The 18,400-nt window shown below is 42.8% G+C and overlaps 1 protein-coding gene across 9 annotated transcripts in view; it reads left to right on the top strand.

Moving 5' to 3' along the window:
* ccdc88ab (coiled-coil domain containing 88Ab) overlaps positions 1 to 18,400 on the top strand; it is a 144,715-nt gene that overhangs the window by 116,034 nt on the left and 10,281 nt on the right. For 6 of the 9 annotated variants that reach the window (XR_012595160.1, XR_012595162.1, XR_012595161.1 and 3 more), the window contains exons 24-33: positions 5,081 to 5,358; positions 5,650 to 5,793; positions 6,648 to 6,834; positions 7,679 to 7,824; positions 7,967 to 8,059; positions 8,521 to 8,723; positions 9,818 to 9,865; positions 13,321 to 13,398; positions 16,343 to 16,579; positions 16,855 to 16,908. Coding sequence is in view for 6 of the 9 variants with exons in the window: in XM_074645455.1 (XP_074501556.1) it covers positions 5,081 to 5,358; positions 5,650 to 5,793; positions 6,648 to 6,834; positions 7,679 to 7,824; positions 7,967 to 8,059; positions 8,521 to 8,723; positions 9,818 to 9,865; positions 13,321 to 13,398; positions 16,343 to 16,579; positions 16,855 to 16,908 (1,468 nt within the window). In the remaining 3 variants the exon portion in view is untranslated. The remainder of the gene's footprint in view (positions 1 to 5,080; positions 5,359 to 5,649; positions 5,794 to 6,647; positions 6,835 to 7,678; positions 7,825 to 7,966; positions 8,060 to 8,520; positions 8,724 to 9,817; positions 9,866 to 13,320; positions 13,399 to 16,342; positions 16,580 to 16,854; positions 16,909 to 18,400) is intronic. The other 3 variants (XM_074645460.1, XM_074645456.1, XM_074645458.1) reach the window with 2 other exon arrangements.

Here is an 18,400-nt window from a genome sequence, read left to right as displayed (position 1 = left end):
CGGGTTGTCCTTAAACCACAAGGTTAGCAGTTTGATCCCCGGCTCCTACTGTCTGCATGTCCTTGAGTGAGACACCGAGGCTCGTCACAGCAGCCCACTGCTCCTAAATGCCTAGGTAATATTTCATGTATGTGCCTGTATGTATATGACGGATATTATAAAATTAAGTTTTAATTTTTTAATTTTTCTTTTTTAAAGGGACTGTTTGTAAGAATCAGAATGTCTTGTTAACAGCGACACCTGTGGCTGTTAAGTCAACGAAAGTCAACGTCGGGTTCGCGCTTGTGCTCGCACACGTCAGCTAAAAGCACAATATCACTCTATATTTCAGCTGCTTGGCAGTAATGTTAGCCGACCAGACGAAGGTCTCTCCATGAATCAATGCTGATCCTAGTGTTGGCTTTTCCTGCCTCAGCCTCCCGACCGCGGTCGGAGGGAACGGGGGAGATGCCGGAGTTTTGGTCGGAGACGATAACGTTTCTCTCTGCGGAGACCCGTCACTTCACAAGACACGGGAAACCTCTGTTGGTCTGGAGGAGCTGCAGCAGTTATTTCTGCACAAACGTCCACTGTACATTCACTAGATATTCTCAGAGCTAAACTAACTCTTCTGCAGTGTGGAGTGAGCAGCATGCACGTGAGAGGTGGAGCGAGCTGTGAGTGAAGGCGAGCAGAGGAGCAGAGTACAGCAGAGACTCCGGTCCTGGAGACCAAAGCTACGGTCTCCCCCGCGTCCTCCGACCGCGGCCAACACTGTTTAACAGACGGGCTTCACCAGATACAACCAAGAGGTTTTGGTGCTTCATTGTAGTTTGTGTTGGAGTCTGAGTCTGAACAGCATAGCCACACGCGAGCGCGCATGGGACACCGACCCACAATGATTTATACCTGTAAGAAGTTATAAACAGTCCCTTTAAGTCATTTGAAAAAACACCTCAACATTTTTATCTGTTCAAAATCTACATTAAAAGGGAGATTTGTCAAGTATTTAATCCTCTTATCAACATGGGAGTGGACAAATATGCTGCTTTATGCAAATATATGTATATATTTATTATTGGAAGTCAATTAACAACACAAAACAATGACAGATATTAGGGCGGCTGTGGCTCAGAGGGTAGAGCAGGTTGTCCACCAATCGGAAGGTCGGTGGTTCGATCCCCCGGCTGCTCCAGGTCACATGTTGATGTGTCCTTGAGCAAGACACTTAACCCCAAATTGCTCCCGAAGGCATAGCCATCGGTGTGTGAATGAGTATTTAGATCAGATCCTGATGGTCAAAGTTGGCACCTTAGCAGCCTCTGCCATCAGTGTATGAATGTGTGTGTGAATGGGTGAATGCTGACATGTAGTGTAAAGAGCTTTGAGTGGTCGGAAGACTAGAAAAGCGCTATATAAATGCAAGTCCAAGTCCATTTAACATATTGTCCAGAAACCTTCACAGGTACTGCATTTAGCATAAAACAATATGCTGCAATCATAACATGGCAAACTGCAGCCCAACAGGCAACAACAGCTGTCAGTGTGTCAGTGTGCTGACTTGACTATGACTTGCCCCAAACTGCATGTGATTATCATAAAGTGGGCATGTCTGTAAAGGGGAGACTCGTTTACACTCACATACCTGGAGGTCAGAGGTCAAGGTGCCCTTTGAAAATGGACATGACAGTTTTTCCTCGCCAACATTTAGCGTAAGTTTGGAACGTTATTTAGCCTCCTGCCCAACAAGCTAGTATGACATGGTTGGTACCGATGGATTCCTCAGGTTTTTTATAGTTTCATATGATGATCATACAATAAAACTGAGCCTGCTGCAACCTAAAAATCGACTAAAAAGTCTCATTATGCGTTAAAGAAATTAGTGGCATTAAAACAAATTAGCATTAATACGTTATTATCGCGTTAACTTTGACAGCCCTAATAAATACCTAATATGTATGATAAATATATGATTATACTAGGGTCATGATTGTTCCTAATAGGATCAGATAGTTGCATAACATGTTTCCTGGAATATTCTATACAAAACAGCATAAAGAATTCTACATTTCAAATACACACAGCAAAGCTATCTGTCCTTCTGTCAACAGGGCTCTGTTTGTACAGTTACCTTGTCAGACTGCTTAGCTCCCTGCTATGGATTTAGACCAGTACTCCCTGGTTGGCAGCAATTCAAACCCTACTTATGGGTGACGGGATTTACCCCGACCATACAGTAGCTTCTAGCTGTGTGGGTGTGGCTGTACATCTCTTGATGTGTCTGGGTTGTGTGTATGTGAGAAGAGGTGTGTGCACTGGACGTAAAAAGCTGTTTCTGTTTAAATGTACAGAAAGTGTGTCAGCACCTGGACAGAATGTGTGTGTATTCATGATTGAAGAGGGATTTGAGACGAGGAAACCACTGTGACCACAAAGGAAACATGAAAAGAAGCAGTTTGTGTAGATGGAGCTACAGAGACAGAGACACAGTGCCCCCTGTAGACAGACACCCCAACCACTTGTACTTCCTTTACTTTATGTCCTTTGATAGTTGATTTGAGACGGGTCTGATTGCAGTCGTGGAGGGGCGTTTCTGTAGAGCATGACAGGAACGCCCACTGCTTTGTTTGGCTTGTGGAGTACAGGAACACTCCCTTTTTCTTCTTCTCTATGTTCTCAATGCACAGTTGTTATCACCGTACGTACGTAAACCAAAAAGACAGCAGATAACAGTAAAGCAAGATGAAATTTATTCATATGTTTTCATGACACGGTCAATAGTTATCTTGTGTAGGTTATGTGAGGACAGTTGAGGTTGATGGTGGCAGTTCTAGCACACCTATTTTGATATTGTGTATATAATGACTTTATCTGTTTTCAGGACTAAGCTTGATAGAAACTCTGAGAATTCAGATAGAAATTCAGAATATGGGCCTGGAGCGCGGTACACTATAACAAATAAAATTGGCTGTAGTGCTTTCCAGGTTGGGTGTGAAAGACTAAGAACAAGGCTTTCAAATGAGTTATAATTTAGTTTAGTTTTAGGGTTTATTAATAGGCTTGAGTCGAAGATGGCTGCAACTCCACCTCCTCGGCCGGTGTCTCGAGGAATGTGAGTATTAATATGACTCGGGGGAGTGGATTCGTTTAGGCTGACATATTCTTCCTGACACAGCCAGGTTTCAGTAAGACAAAATAAATCAATGTGATTATCTGATATTAAATCATTTACTAGTAGAGCTTTAGATGACAGAGATCTGATATTTAAGAGTCCACATTTAATTCTCCTGTTTTGTTGCTTTATTGCAGTGCTAGTGTTAGATTTTATTAGATTATTATGTTTAACTCCTCTTCTGTTTACTTTTGATTTAATTAATTTAGGTGGGGCAGACACAGTCTCAGTTAGGTTTGGGGTTAAGCTATGGGTGGGTAACTGCTCTAATGGAAGCGCAGAGAAGTGTGTAAGACTACAGCTCTGCGTCCTGGAATGACCCCTGGTTTGTCATGGATTTGTTCCACCAACAATCTTGGTCAGATTTCTGGATAAGAGAGAAACCATCCAAAGTAGGATGAATGCCGTCTCTCCTAATCAGACCAGGAATTCCCCAGAAAGGGTTCCAATTGTCAATGAAGCCCACATCGTTTGCTGGACACCACCACGACAGCCAGCTGTGGAATGACTTCATGCGGCTATACATGTCGTCACTGGTCAAATTGGGGAGGGGACCAGAGAAAACTACGGAGTCCGACATTGTTTTTGCATATGCACACACCGATTGGACATTAACTTTAGTGACCTCCGATCGACGTAACCGGGTGTCATTACCGCCGACGTGAATAACAAGAATACTATATACATTATACTGTATACTGTCATTTTAATTCCCGTTTAAGTTTTGACCATTTTTTTGCTGCACTAAAGATGTTTACACTTGAATTGTAATACCTTAAAAGATTTTTTTACCAAGTTGCTGGTGTACGATTTATTAGTTTAACACAATTCAGTAAAATTGTAGGCTATCTCTGTATGTATTTGTTACATTTTGTTTTACAAAGTTAGGAAAGTAATGTTTAAGTCAAGCCTGATGTTGCCTTACACATAACAGAATGATCCCAGTCACTTCCACACAGTGAGGCATACTGCTGATTAATTAAACACTGGTATCAGATCGGTACTCGGTATCGGCAGATGCCCAAAGCCCAGGTATCACTATTGGTATCGGGAATGAAAAAGTTGAATCGGTTCATCAATAGAATTTGACAAAAAGTGAGTTCTATCATACATAGAACCGCTGGCTGGACTGACTGAAACCTACGGGGGTGTTCTTATCAAGCTCTACAGGAACGCGCCCCCCCCCCCCCCCCCCCCCCCGTGGCGGCAATCAGAATCTACTGTTGGATTTGAGGCCGATACCGAGTACCGATCCAATACCAGTCTTTAATAATAAGCTGTATGCCTCACTGTGTGGGAGTGACTGGGATCATTCTGTTATGTGGAAGGAAACATCAGGCTGGACTTAAACATTGCTTTTCTTTGTCAAACAAAATGTAAAAAATAAATACATAGATACAAATTTAGTGAATTGTTATTTATTATTAAAGTAAAAAATCATGCACCAGCACCTTGGCAACATTACAATTCAAGTGTAGATCTTTTTAATGCAGCAACAAATTGATCAAAACTTAAACAGGAATTAAACTTCCAGTATAATGTAAATGGTATATAAACATAGAATTGAAGTCAGTATCGGCACGATATCCGATCCAGTATCAGTGCCCCCCTACTCCTTGTCTGCCCCTTATTCACCTCCAAATCTCACCCCAATTCTCCCATAAGCCTTGTTGCATTTTTTTCCCCACCTACTGTATATGATTCCTTTCCTCTTTTCTTCTTTTCTCTGCGGTATTCATGCTCCATTCATTCTTTTCACATTCATCCCTCTCTTCTTCTTCTCCTCTGGATCTGGACCAACAGGTGGCAATTCTCCTCCTCCAGGTTTCCTTTCAGCTGGCACATGCACACATCTCCTTCCTCAACCCCCCCACCCGCCTCTTTGCACCTCCTTACTTAATGTATCTCTGCCTTCGTCCTGTCCTTTAGGTGGAGAACTCCACCTTGAGCTCGAAGAGTGCGGCCCTCATGGCTCAGAACGCCCAGCTGCAGAGCCAGCAGAGCAGTGTGGAGGGCGAGCGCGAGGGAGCTCTGAAGGAGAAAGAGGAGCTGAGGTCCACCTACGAGCTGCTCCTGCGCGATCACGAGAAGCTGGCGGCGCTCCATGAGAGGCAGGCGGCCGAGTACGAAGCCCTGATCGGAAAGCACGGGGGCCTGAAGACCTCCCACAAGAGCCTGGAGCAGCAGCACAGGGACCTAGAGGACAAGTGAGGCTGGCTTTAGCTGCAGGGGATGGGCACTCGCTCACGTCTAATTACAGTTCATGCGTCACTCATGACTTTATACTCTACTGTGACCTTCTTTTGTACATTGTCTGATGACAGCAATATTAAACAATCATAACAACAATCATGCTGAGTAACTAGGGGAAACTGTAGACCTGTGGGGATAATGAAGTTATTAGTGCTTTGTATTCCTTCCTGTCTTATTTAAATCCTTTTGTTTATGAAACTAATTGAACGTTTTCTAATGTGTTTGTGTGTTTTTAATGTTTGCAGGTACAAGCAGCTCTTGCAGAGAAAGGGAGAGCTGGAGGATCTGGAGAAAAATCTGAAGGAGCAGCAGGACAAAATAGCGCTGGAGAACCAAACTCACCAAGCCACAGCTGACCAGTACAAACAGCTCAAAGAAGAAAATGATAGGTCAGATCCACCTGTATCAATATTTTTGCCTTAAACACTAAACAAACGTATGAATAACATGTTAATAAAGTGACTCATCCTTTTAAAGGTCCCATATTATGCTAATTTTCAGGTTCATTACAATGTTCAAAAACCCTTTATTTTCCTCATACTGTCAGCCTGAATATACCTCTATACCTCTGTCTGAAACACTCTGTTTTAGCGCATTTTGACGGAATTGCAACGGAATTGCAACGGAATTGCAACAGAATTGCGTTGCTGGGCAACAGCTTGGGTCCATGTGTACTTCCTGTCGGCTGATGACATTCACATACACTGCAACCAGGAATAAACTGGGACACATTTAGAATGTTTATGTTTAAAATTGTGTAAAGGGTTTAAATATTGTATATTTGTGACATCACGAATGGACAGAAATCCTGACAGCTTGTTTCAAATGCAGAGTTTCTGAATACGGGCCGTGTGTATTTCCCTGTGGATTGAGTGTTTCGATACTTTCACAGTATTTATACAGAACTTAAGCCTGCTTCATAATAAAAAAACATGAAAATCTCACTAATAATATGGGACATTTAATCTCCTGATATTTTCTTTAGATTACACCTCATGTTACTATGAATTTAGAAAATCCCAGTGCTGGCCCTGACAAATTTGGTGTCCAAGGCAAGATTTTAGCTAGTGCCCTTAACAGTGATTTTTTTGTGCATACAGGCATAATGACATAGCCTCTTAACCTGCTTATAACATAGCTATCATATTGACCTTGATTATGAGACAAAAAAATTATGCGCGTGTGCTTAGCGCCGGCGCCGGAAATGTCTATATATTGAGGAGTCCTTCTGCTCTCTCCTCAGGCTGAATAACACCTACCGTCAGCTGGTGAAGGACAACGACAATCTCCAGCTGGACCATAAGAACGTAAAGAGCCAGCTGAATAGCGCCAAGCTGGACCAGACCAAGCTGGAGGCCGAATTCTCTAAACTGAAGGAGCAGTACCAGCAGCTGGACATCACCTCCACCAAGCTCACCAACCAGTGTGAGGTGAGGAGACACACATGTATCTTCTCTGTATTTGGGAGCAGGGTTTAGGCTAGACAATTTTTTGACAGACAATATGGCTGTTAATATTCCAGAATTCCGGCCATATAGAACAACTACTGGACATATATTTTAAAATAACCATATAATAGCCTACATTTGACACAACTTGAAAATAAGTTCAATTAAGAAGCGGTCTAAAAAATAAGATAACAGGGTCCGATTTCTTAGATATTTTGAAGCTTCATTCATAACGTTGACATCCATCCATAACCGCTTATCCCGTTAGGGGTCGCGGGGGGGCTGGAGCCGATCCCTGCGATGGACAGGTCGCCAGTCCATCGCAGGGCTGACACATAGAGACAGACAACCATTCACGCTCACACTCACACCTACGGGCAATTTAGAGTCCACAATTAACCTAACCTGCATGTCTTTGAACTGTGGGAGGAAACCGGAGTACCCGGAGAAAACCCACGCTAACACAGAAGGGTCCCAAGCCGGATTCGAACCTGCAACCCTCTAGCTGTGAGGCGCCAGTGCTAACCACTGCACCACCGTGCAGCCCCCATAACGTTGACATTCAAATTATTATTAATAACTTACCGAAACATTGCATGCCGTCCACCTTCTCTAACCCTCTCTGTCTCTCAATCACGCACACACTCATAGCGAGCCCAGAGCCCCGCTCTTCGTCCTGTCGAGCTGTCTTTTTGCTGGTTTACCTCTTTTAACGTATCATATTTGTAGTTGAGCCAAGTGTCTAAGCATCTCTTTGATATACATCTCTCTGTGTGTGTGTGTGTGTGTGTGTGTGTGGGTGTGGGTGTGGGTGTGGGTGTGTTAGTTGTTGAGCCAGCTGAAAGGAAACCTGGAGGAGGAGAATCGCCACCTGTTGGACCAGATCCAGACTCTGATGCTACAGAATCGCACGCTGCTGGAGCAGACCATGGAGAGCAAGGACCTGTTCCATGTAGAGCAAAGACAATACATGTAAACCCCTGATGATACGCTTTCTTTAAAACGGACAGCAAGCATGTCCCGGTCTACAATTATTTATGTTTGATCATAGGATATTCAAATCAAATTGGTTGAATTTATATTTGGATTGTATGCATTTCACTCATCTCATCAGAGACAAACTGAATGAGCTGAGGAGACAGAAAGAGAAGCTGGAGGAGAAGATCATGGACCAGTACAAGTTCTATGACCCCTCACCTCCACGCAGGTAATAAGCAGCTTCATCTACACATAGGGCTGAACAATTAATCCAATATTAATCGCAATCACGATTCAAGATCACGGCTTCCCACAATGAAATGAACATGATCGACTATGATATTGACGTTTAAAATGTGTGCTCCGCTTATAGAAAACTGTGCTGCATAAATCAAGCGCTTCCTAAACTAACAGCTAGAGATGCACCGTCAATCAGAAGTCCCATATCAGATTTTTTTTTTTAAATGAAAACACTCACACTGCAGCCTCAGGAAGGGATACATCAATATGAATGGTCTGCAGAGCTTTAAACAGCTGAATACCGCAACATTTAGTAAACATATGGAACAAATGAGACAGTTGGAATCCAGCCTTCATATTCTTTATATGTCATTATGTGATGACTTTATATCCCATGTTGTTTTCTCCTCGTGTTGCTGATGGTCTCCCTGCCTCGGCTCTCCTTTGTAGGCGTGGCAACTGGATCACTCTGAAGATGAAGAAGCTGATCAAGCCGAAGAGCCGGGAGAGGATGCGCTCTCTCACGCTGACTCCCTCCCGTTCAGAGTCCGGCGACGGTTTCCTGGTGTTTCCACCGGATAGCCAGGACAGCTCGTCCATAGGCTCTGGCTCCAACTCGCTGGACGACACACTCACACAAAAGAGGAGCAGCAGTGAGTACAACGGAAACACACGTACACACACGGAGGTAGACCCAACAATCAAGATCTGAGTAGTTACATGACTGAAGGAACTTGTCCCGGCATGCTCAAGATAAATCATATAAATATACACTCACCTGCCACTTTATTAGGCACACCTGTTCAATAGCTAATCAGCCAATCACATGGCAGCAATACAATGCATTTAGGCATCTAGACGTGGTGAAGACGACTTGCTGAAGTTCAAACCGAGCATCAGAATGGGGAAGAAAGGGGATTTAAGTGACTTTGAACGTGGCATGGTTGTTGGTGCCAGATGGGCTGGTCTGAGTATTTCAAAAACTGCTGATCTACTGCAATTTTCACGCACAACCATCTCTAGGGTTTACAGAGAATGGTCCGAACAAGAGAACATATCCAGTGAGCGGCAGTTGTGTGGACGGAAATGCCTTGTTGATGTCAGAGGTCAGAGGAGAATGGGCAGAGTGGTTGAGATTATAGAAAGCCAACAGTAACTCAAATAACCACTCGTTACAACCAAGGTATGCAGAATACCATCTCTGAACGCACAACACGTCCAACCTTGAAACAGATGGACTACATCAGCAGAAGACCACCCGGTACTAGCAAGGTGTACCTAATAAAGTGGCCGGTGAGTGTATACTCAAACTACAGTATCAAACAATGCTTTACTGGTCATGGTCTGATACTATAGGGTAAGAGGCTGTGATCAGATATCAAATACTGAGACAGTATTTCATACACAAATGTACATGCAAAGAGCTAGTTCCATTAATGCTGAATACTCTTTCACAGACACCCACTCAACCACTCACACACACACACACACACACACACACACTCAACCACTCACACACACACACACACACACACACACACACACACACACACACACACACACACACACAAACTCACACACAAACTCGCACACAAAAACACACACACACACACACACAAACTCACATATCTACAAAGTCACAAAACACACTGCTGCTTGGGGTGCGTGCGTGCATGTGTGCGTGCATGTGTGTCTTTCCTCCCCTAACTGCTCCTCTGCTTCTTTATGTCTCTCTCTCTCTGCAAAGGGAGGAGAGGGCAGCAGTCCCATGCCCAGGGGCAGGGTTCCACCAATGGTATGCTGCGGATGGGGAGGGTGGGCGGGGTTTGTGACCCGACTGTCACGTCTCTCGGGGCATGTTTTCGTGAGTCCATTGTCTGTGTCACTCGGCTGTCCTAGAGGTTACGGTTGAGCTGCGCAGTACTCCATGGTTGACTCTCAATCTCTGGCCTGGTTTGAGGAGTAGATGTGTTTTATGTGTTCAAAACAACAGAGGAAGCGCTTGATTTCTGTAACCTCATGTAATTGGATACCAGAATTATGGAAAATACCACCACCATTAGACGCTTCATTTTAGTCCCAAGAACAATATCTTTTTGTGTATTTAGTGACACTAAATTTTAAAGGGGAGCTCCATCGATTCAATCCATCAAGGCTCGTTTACAGGTCTTAGCGAGTAATACCAAAGAACGCATATTGATAAGGAGTGAAAGCCAGTTTGTCGTTCTATTGCAGCACCAGAGCCCATCAGCGAAGCTATGCTTCCGCCATTTTGGATGTCCGCCTACAGAGTGCCGTACAAAAGTAAAACAAAATTATTTCTAATCCATTGTCATATTTAATGTCTCTACCAAAATGGCCTGTATTGAACAATTAAAATATGGTCCAGTAGCTAGTAGTGCTAGGTTGTTCCCGGTTGTTTGGGAACAGAGACGTTAATACATCCGCCACGGTACAGGCTGACGGCATACAGCCCATGGGTGTATTAGAAGATAATAAAAGTGATGAATTATATATATATCTGTTATTACACCCGCATACAGCTAGCAGGAAGCTGGCAGAACCAGATATGTCATATGAGCGTATGGAGCGTCCCGTGGGTCTGATAAAAATAATAATAACTCTGGATTCAGCTATTAGTTCATTTTACAACTTTTCAGACATCATGATTTAAATGAGGGGTATTTAAGTATTCCTACTGGGAAGGTGATTTATATCCTCTGATCTACAGATGTCTCTTTATACATCCATGGCCATGGTGTCATTGGCAGTGGCATCTAGCGGCTATTGGAGTGTCTCTTTGCTTCTATACTCTTTGATAATAATGCATATGTGAAAAAAAGCCTTTTGTGGCTCCAGTGAGAGCTGTGTGAAATCTGATAAATGGTCTCAAGTGATGTCAAGTGTTGGTTTGGGCGGAAGATTACAAGTTTGAAAATGAAAAGAGTTGTGGTCTGGGAGTTAGAAAGAAGTGATGTTCCAGACCTCTGTAGCCCTCATCTGTGCTTAAGGCTACATTAGCCGCTACTAGCATAACGCATCAGATTCTCCAACCGAATTATCGACGGTCAATTTGCATTGTGGGTAATGTAGGTGTCAGGTTTTGACAAGGAAGGAAAATGTGTGGAATAAAAAAAATCGATATCTTACATGTGAGTCCAACAATGTTGTAGGAGTGCGATGCTAAATCGGTGGAGTCCCCTTTCAACGGTGTTTAGGTGTCAAGCTGAATCAAGTGCATCTCATGTGGTTGAAATATTAGACAACACTTAAGGTAATGTTGTTGCAGGTTCAGTTCACTCCTAACTTGTCCCCAACAGGTCTAAGGCTCATTAGCTCTCTGTCACAGTCAACCTGCTGATCTGTGCAGTTCACTTGTAAATAACAAAGAGACGCACTCTAGTGTAGCATCCAACCTATTAAAAGGTGCAATGCATTGTAGCTGACCTCCAGTCAATGCAGTGTGTCAAGATCCGGGTTGTCTGGATTTGGTAGAAGATATGGAATCAATAATACAGGTTGGACATGGGATAGTAGGTTTACATTGTCAAATTATAAAGCAGGTCTGTGCTTCAAGATTAAACTGTTGAGTTGTGTAGTGAAAATATCTGTTGTGTAAAATCAAGAAGCTATAGCCAGCGTAAGTAAACTAGTATAAGCGAGTCAGTATATTTTTCACACAAGGACCACAGAAATGAGTGGCTAACACACACATTAAAGTACATATTTTATAAATTTTTTAAATTTTCATTTGAAGTAGACAGTAAACACTATAAGAGAAAGAAAAAGAAGCTTTTATCATGTAGTATAATGTAATTAAAACAAAATAGATATGAATCAAACATGAAGACATGTACCAAAGACATTACACAGTCAGATGTTCAATAATACAGCTGGTGATGTGTATGAAGACACTGCTGTCCTCCCTGATGCTGACCTCCGACCTTTTCACTCTCCTGATTGCACCCTTTAATATTCTTCATCCTCCGTGTTTCATGTAGCTGGTAATGTGTTGACAGTTGTGTCGTGTATAATGTGTATTACAGAATACAACACTCATGACCATGCACATGAGACAGTGCTTGTGTGTGTTGTTGTGTGTAGATAAAATGTGCGCAGGTGTGTTTGCATAATATGTTTACATGTTTGTGTTTGTTTGCATAATGTGTGTTTGTACAGAAGTCTGCTCTTAAGTCTTCTTCAGGGTTCAAAGAAGTCTATGGGAGTCCATCCCAAAAGCTCTATAAATGGAGAATAAATTATCATATATTAACAATGCTTGTAAAAATCAGTGGGGCTGAATACAATCTCTCTGGGGAAATGAAAGATAAAAAATTTACATAACCCCCTTAACACAAGCTTCACAATACCAACCATCTATATGTTTTTGTTAGGACTGTCAAAGTTAACACGATAACGCGTGAACGCATATTTGTTTTAACGCCACTAATTTCTTTAACGCATTAGAGTGAAGATACTGGTATCATCTGAAACTATAAAACCTGATGAATCCATCAGTACCAACCATGTCAGACTAGCTTGTCAAGAAGGAGGATAAATAACGCTCCAAACTTTTGCTAAATTTTGGCGAGGAAAAACTGGTATGGCCATTTTCAAAGGGTCCCTTTTCCTATTAAATACTTGACAAATCTCCCTTTTAAGGTTCATTTAGAACAGATAACAAATGTGTGAGTAATTGGCGACACGATTAACTATGGATAAAAAAGACGCTATCTTACATTATGTGTCCGACAATGTTTTGGAGTGCAGTTCTCTCTTTAAGGTGAAGAGCTAAAAAATTCATTAACTATTTAATCGATTGTCAGTTTTTGTAGAGAAATTGTTTACAGCTCCATTAACTTCTTCATCTAGCATTGCTAATATATTATAAAAAACATATTTCCATGAAATACCGAGAAGGGAGTATATTTGTATAGATTGAAATCCCTTACACTTGATGATAAATTGAATATGCTTTGTAATAATATGATCCGCCTCAAGTTCTGAGTCCTATATTGTAGTGTGTCTATTGCATTGTTTGTCTGTTGTCCGGTTGAGTGTCCAGGGTCTCAGCTCTCTCTCTGCAGCTCTCCCCTGGCTCTCTTTGTGAAAACATTAACCTCATCCCTCTGTTCTGCCCTCCTTTTTCTTTTGTTTTCTTTCCTCCACCTCCCTCGGGCTGGTTTCTGTCTCTCTCTCTCTCCCCTGTCTATCTGTCTATCTGTCTGTCTCTGGCTGTGTTCTTGACAGCTATAAAAAGGTTGCCTTTCATGAGGAACAGATCCAAGGACAAAGACGAGGCCAAGGCCATCTACCGGCGCTCTATGTGTAAGACCTCCGTTAGCCGCCACGCTAGCCTTCCTCCGCCTCCTCTCCCTCTCATCGCCACTCTAGGAGAAACAAAGGAGGAAAAGCCACTGATGTCAGGGTGGCTGCAGTGGGCAGGGGGGGCAGTATGGCAGTTTCAGGTTTCAATCACAGCACTTCAGTTATTAAATATCCATTTAATATTGGAGACAGAGTTTTAGTATTTCACAGTGGTAATGTAATCTGATATATTTTAGAGATTGACCAAAGATTCAAGTTTAACTTTTGTTACATAGTCACCGAACCCCCATGCTGCTGCATCTGTTGACATCAGTGACTTGTCCTTCTACTTTCTGCCTAGTAACCCCCATCCCTCCGTCAACTCCTCCGCCCTGCGTCTGCCACCTGCACTCCCTCCTGTAGTATCTGCTCTTAGCTTTTTATCAGCTTTCACCAGTCACTATGTTCTCACTATTAGCAGATGAATGATTAACACAAACTTCACCAACATTGCCTCAAAGAAAAATGTAGGACTAACCTCAAAAAAGCAGTAATGGCCAAAACTGATGTGTCAGTTGTTTCTCTTGTAGTGTGATGCAGTTTCATCTCTCTTGGTCCTGAGTGTCAGCTACCAAAGCCTTATTTTTCAGTCTGCTCACTGTGGGGATAACTATGCAGCAGGGACACTATCGTGCAGCTTTGTCACGTGCTCTGTGCTTTCATTGTATTTGTGTGTACTGAATGAAAGGCTGTGTGTGTTTGTGTTGTGTATGAGGGTGTGTGGTCAGGTGAGATAGTGGGAGAGACTGCAGGTTTGCCTTTCATGTACTTGTGGTGTGTTTGCCTCCATATTTGATTACAGCATGACTTAAAAAATAAATCACCAACCGCCTGATCACCTCCACTCAAACTCACACTCACCATGGAGGACTGGAAATGGAGCCTTTACACTCTCTCTCTCTCTATCTCTATCTCTCTCTCTCTCTCTCTCTCTCTCTCTCCTCTCTCTCTCTCTCTCTCTCTCTCTCTCTCTCTCTCTCTCTCTCTCTCTCTCTATCTATCTATCTATCTATCTATCTATCTATCTATCCCCCCATCTATCCCCCCAGCCGGTCTCGGCAGATGGCCGCCCGCCCTGCGCCCGGTTCTGCTCCAGGTTTCTTCCCAGTAATCGGGGAGTTTTTCCTGGCCACAGTGCTCTCTCTCTCTCTCTCTCTCTCTCTCTCTCTCTCTCTCTCTCTCTCTCTCTCCTCTCTCTCTCTCTCTCTCTCTCTCTCTCTCTCTCTCTCTCTCTCTCTCTCTCTCTCTCTCTCTCTCTCTCTCTCTCTCTCTCTCCTCTCTCTCTCTCTCTCTCTCTCCTCTCTCTCTCTCTCTCTCTCTCTCTCTCTCTCTCTCTCTCTCTCTCTCTCTCTCTCAGTGTGCTGCATTTCAGATCTTATTCTGATGACATGGACTCTTGCTGTGATCTGTTGTGTGCAGCGCCGCTGTGTTTGCATACCTTCATGCTTCTTTACTGTCGCATACGGCTCAGTAAATGAAGTGCATAAAGACAGTGGCCTCTTAAGGTTATCTGTTCAAAAAGGATCTGAAGGATGACAAATCATGCAGCTGCCATCTTTATGCACTTTGGCTGATATTTATAAAAAAGAAAAAAAAGAAAAGTGTAATACTGTATGCTTGCACGTGCCTCAATTTCCAAAAAGGCTAGACCTGATTTTATTGTTTTCTAAAAAAAAAAAAATTTTCACTGACTTTATAAAATAATAATTTTCTTTTTTTCTATTTACTTTTGGAGTGGAAGCTGCTTTTTAAAGGGATACAAAATGTCTCTCTGACGTTAAGTTAAAGTTAACAGTTCTTTTGGGTAGGGATGCACGGTCCAGATAGCGATACCTGGGCTTTGGGTATCAACCAATACCGAGTACCCATCCAAAACCAGTGTTTAATTAATAAGCTGTATGTCTCACTGTGTGGAACAGATAAATATAAATAAATACATAGTGTGGATATAAATTTACTGAATTGTGTTAAAATCATAAATCATACTCCAGCAATTTGGTAAAAAATCTTCAAAATTAATAGGAACTAGAATGGCACTCGGAGAGCGCAGACCTCCGCCAAGGTGCGGGACTTTAAAAACAGATCCCAGCTCCCAGCTGGCGGTACTGTGAGGTGGTCGTCTTGTTATTAACACGGTGTGTTTCCGTGTAACGTTTCGGCGGATGCCTCTCTCATTCAGCAGCTTTGTTATGTCTGTATAACGTTACACTACGTTGTCTCTCATCCCGTCATCTACCGCTTTGTTCTTTCTTACCGCGGACGGACAGCAGCTCCACGCACACATCCACACACGTATCTCTCTGCTCTCAGAAGGAGGCGGGGTCACGCGTCATCAGTTACTCTGCGCATGTGTTCTACCCTGTGGTTTTCATGCTCAGGCTGAACAGAATCCTTAAAAAAATTCATGAATCCGGATCATCACTAAAATATAAGGGATTGCTCATTGTGCCACACACACACACACACACACACACACACACACACCCCTCAAAAACATTTCATTCAAAGCAAACTTTTGGACAGACAGACACAGACAGACACAGACAGACAGACAGACGCCGGTGAAAACATAACCTCCTTGGCCCAAGACCTTTGGCATGGCAGAGGTAATTACAATTCAAGTGTGAACCTTTTTAATGGAGCAACATCTTGTTCAAAACTTAACAGGAATTCAAATTCCAGTATGTAATGTATATAGTATATACATATAGAACTGAACTGAATAGATCGGCCCCATTGTCACCAATACCCAATTCAGCTATTTGAGCCAGTATCGGCCCGATATCCGATCCGTTATTGGTGCATCCCTACTTTTGGGTACAAAAAGCTGGACAAGCTTGACTTGAGGTGGATGGCTAATGTCCCTTTCATGGCCTAACTGCCGTCTCTCCGTTCATCCATTCAGCCATGAATGACCTGTTGCAGACCATGGCGGTGGCAGGTGGTCCAGGGGCTCAGTGGGCGAGCAGCATCGAGAACCTAGACGGCGCCGAGGCGGGAGATGCCGGCTTGACAGGGAGCAGCAGGCGCGGCGGGCAGCGCATGAAGGAGCTCGCCTTTTCCACCAATGCCATCGACTGTGCCGCCCTCACCTTGCCCACCGCAGGGCATAGCAGGGCCAAGCACCGGCTCCAGGTCAAAGGTCAGGATGCTGGTTTATGTGTGGGGGAAGGGAGAAACGAGCATATTGAGAATCTGACACCTTTTTTGGCGTTTTACTGACCACATTTCAGGTAATAGAATGGGTCTGCAGATATGAAATATATATCATTTGATATGTTCATTTTTCCCCTGTTAATGTCCATCTTTAGTAGACTGGACTCATTTGTGTGAAGATTCATATGAAGGTGGGGATATTTTTGTGAGATCAGAATGAAAAAAGCAGATGTAGTATCACTCTCTTCTGTGTCTCAACAGATAATGCTTCCTGTGAGGATGTCGCCGGCTCCTTAGACGACCCCAAGAGTCAAGGTAAGACTTGACATGACCTTAGAGAAGTAAAAGGATGGGTAATTGCAGCAGCTTCTCAACACCAGCCGGCCTTTCAAACGAGGAATAAGAAAAGACTGAATAGTCCCAAAAAAAGCAGGTCATGTCATCAGCAGTCCCACTGCTAATCTTTTGGCTGCCTTCCTGCACTTCCATTAAGCGTGATCTGCAGTTGGAAAAGCAATTTTAGTGGAGAGCAAAAGAGAGAGAGAGATCAGCCTCCACTGAAAGTAGGATTGACTCTAATTCAGGCTTTAGGACGTTATCCAGGGCAGTTAATCTGCGGCCAACCAACGATTCATTAGTTCTGTGCTGCTCTAATGAAGATGACCCGGTTGTTAAACAGCCACCAAACTACTTACACACATTCCTGGCACTTAAGCTAAGTCCACACCCTGTTGCCATCAGTTTGGTCTCTTAAAATGCTTTAATTATTAGTTTTAAGCAATTTATACCTTTTAGTCTGCAAGCAGTTAGTTGAGTTAAGTTTATACTAGGGCTGTCAATCAATTAAAATATTTAAGCGTGATTAATCATAAATAAATCACCCATTTTTTTATCTGTTCAAAATGTACCTTAAAGGGAGATTTATATACAAGTACTGTATTTAATACTCTTAACAACATGGGAGTGGACAAATAAGCTTGCTTTATACAAATGTATGTATATATTTATTATTGGAAATCAATTAACAAAACAATGACAGATATTGTCCAGAAACCCTCACAGGTACTGCATTTAGCATAAAACAATATGCTCCATGTGATTATCATAAAGTGGGCATGTCTGTAAAGGGGAGACTCGTGGGTACCCATAGAACCCATTTACTTTCACTGATCTGGAGGTCAGAGGTCAAGGGACCCCTTTGAAAATGGCCATGACAGTTTTTCCTCACCAAAATTTAGTAACTTTGGAGTGTAATTTAACCTCCTTCATGACCAGCTAGTCTGACATGGTTGGTTTTCTAGTTTCATATGATGCCAGTATCTTCACTCTAGCTTTAAAACTGAGCCGCTACAACCTAAAAAATTGCAGGTTACGTTATTATTGCATTAACTTTGACAGTCCTAGTATATACCAGACTTAATACTCCTTTGCATCAAAGTACTGTATGTACAGGACATCCATTCCCAGGACTTTGGCAAAGCATTAGTGCCCAACCTGGCTTCTACTTAGCTGATGAGTTCCGAGAATGCACTCATAAAATCCAATGTATTGTTGTGAGACCCATTTCCCAGTACGTCTCATAGGCTGTATATAAAGATACCGGTGTATATATAGTATACAGTATATACAGTCTCTGTAATGGCTGGAGAAAACTCTCACTACCACTCCGGACATTGCTTCTAATGTATCAGCCATTAGGCCATCTCCTCTCTCCTACGTGTTTCTATCTGTGCTTCCAAGCATGAATAGATATTAAAGCACTGTAGGTAGCATTAATGAGTAGTGTGATGTACCCTTCAAACATGTC

The sequence above is a fragment of the Sebastes fasciatus genome, chromosome 9 (genome assembly GCF_043250625.1).
Source record: "Sebastes fasciatus isolate fSebFas1 chromosome 9, fSebFas1.pri, whole genome shotgun sequence".
Taxonomy (NCBI): Eukaryota; Metazoa; Chordata; class Actinopteri; order Perciformes; family Sebastidae; genus Sebastes; species Sebastes fasciatus.
This window is presented reverse-complemented; position numbering and strand designations above follow the sequence as displayed.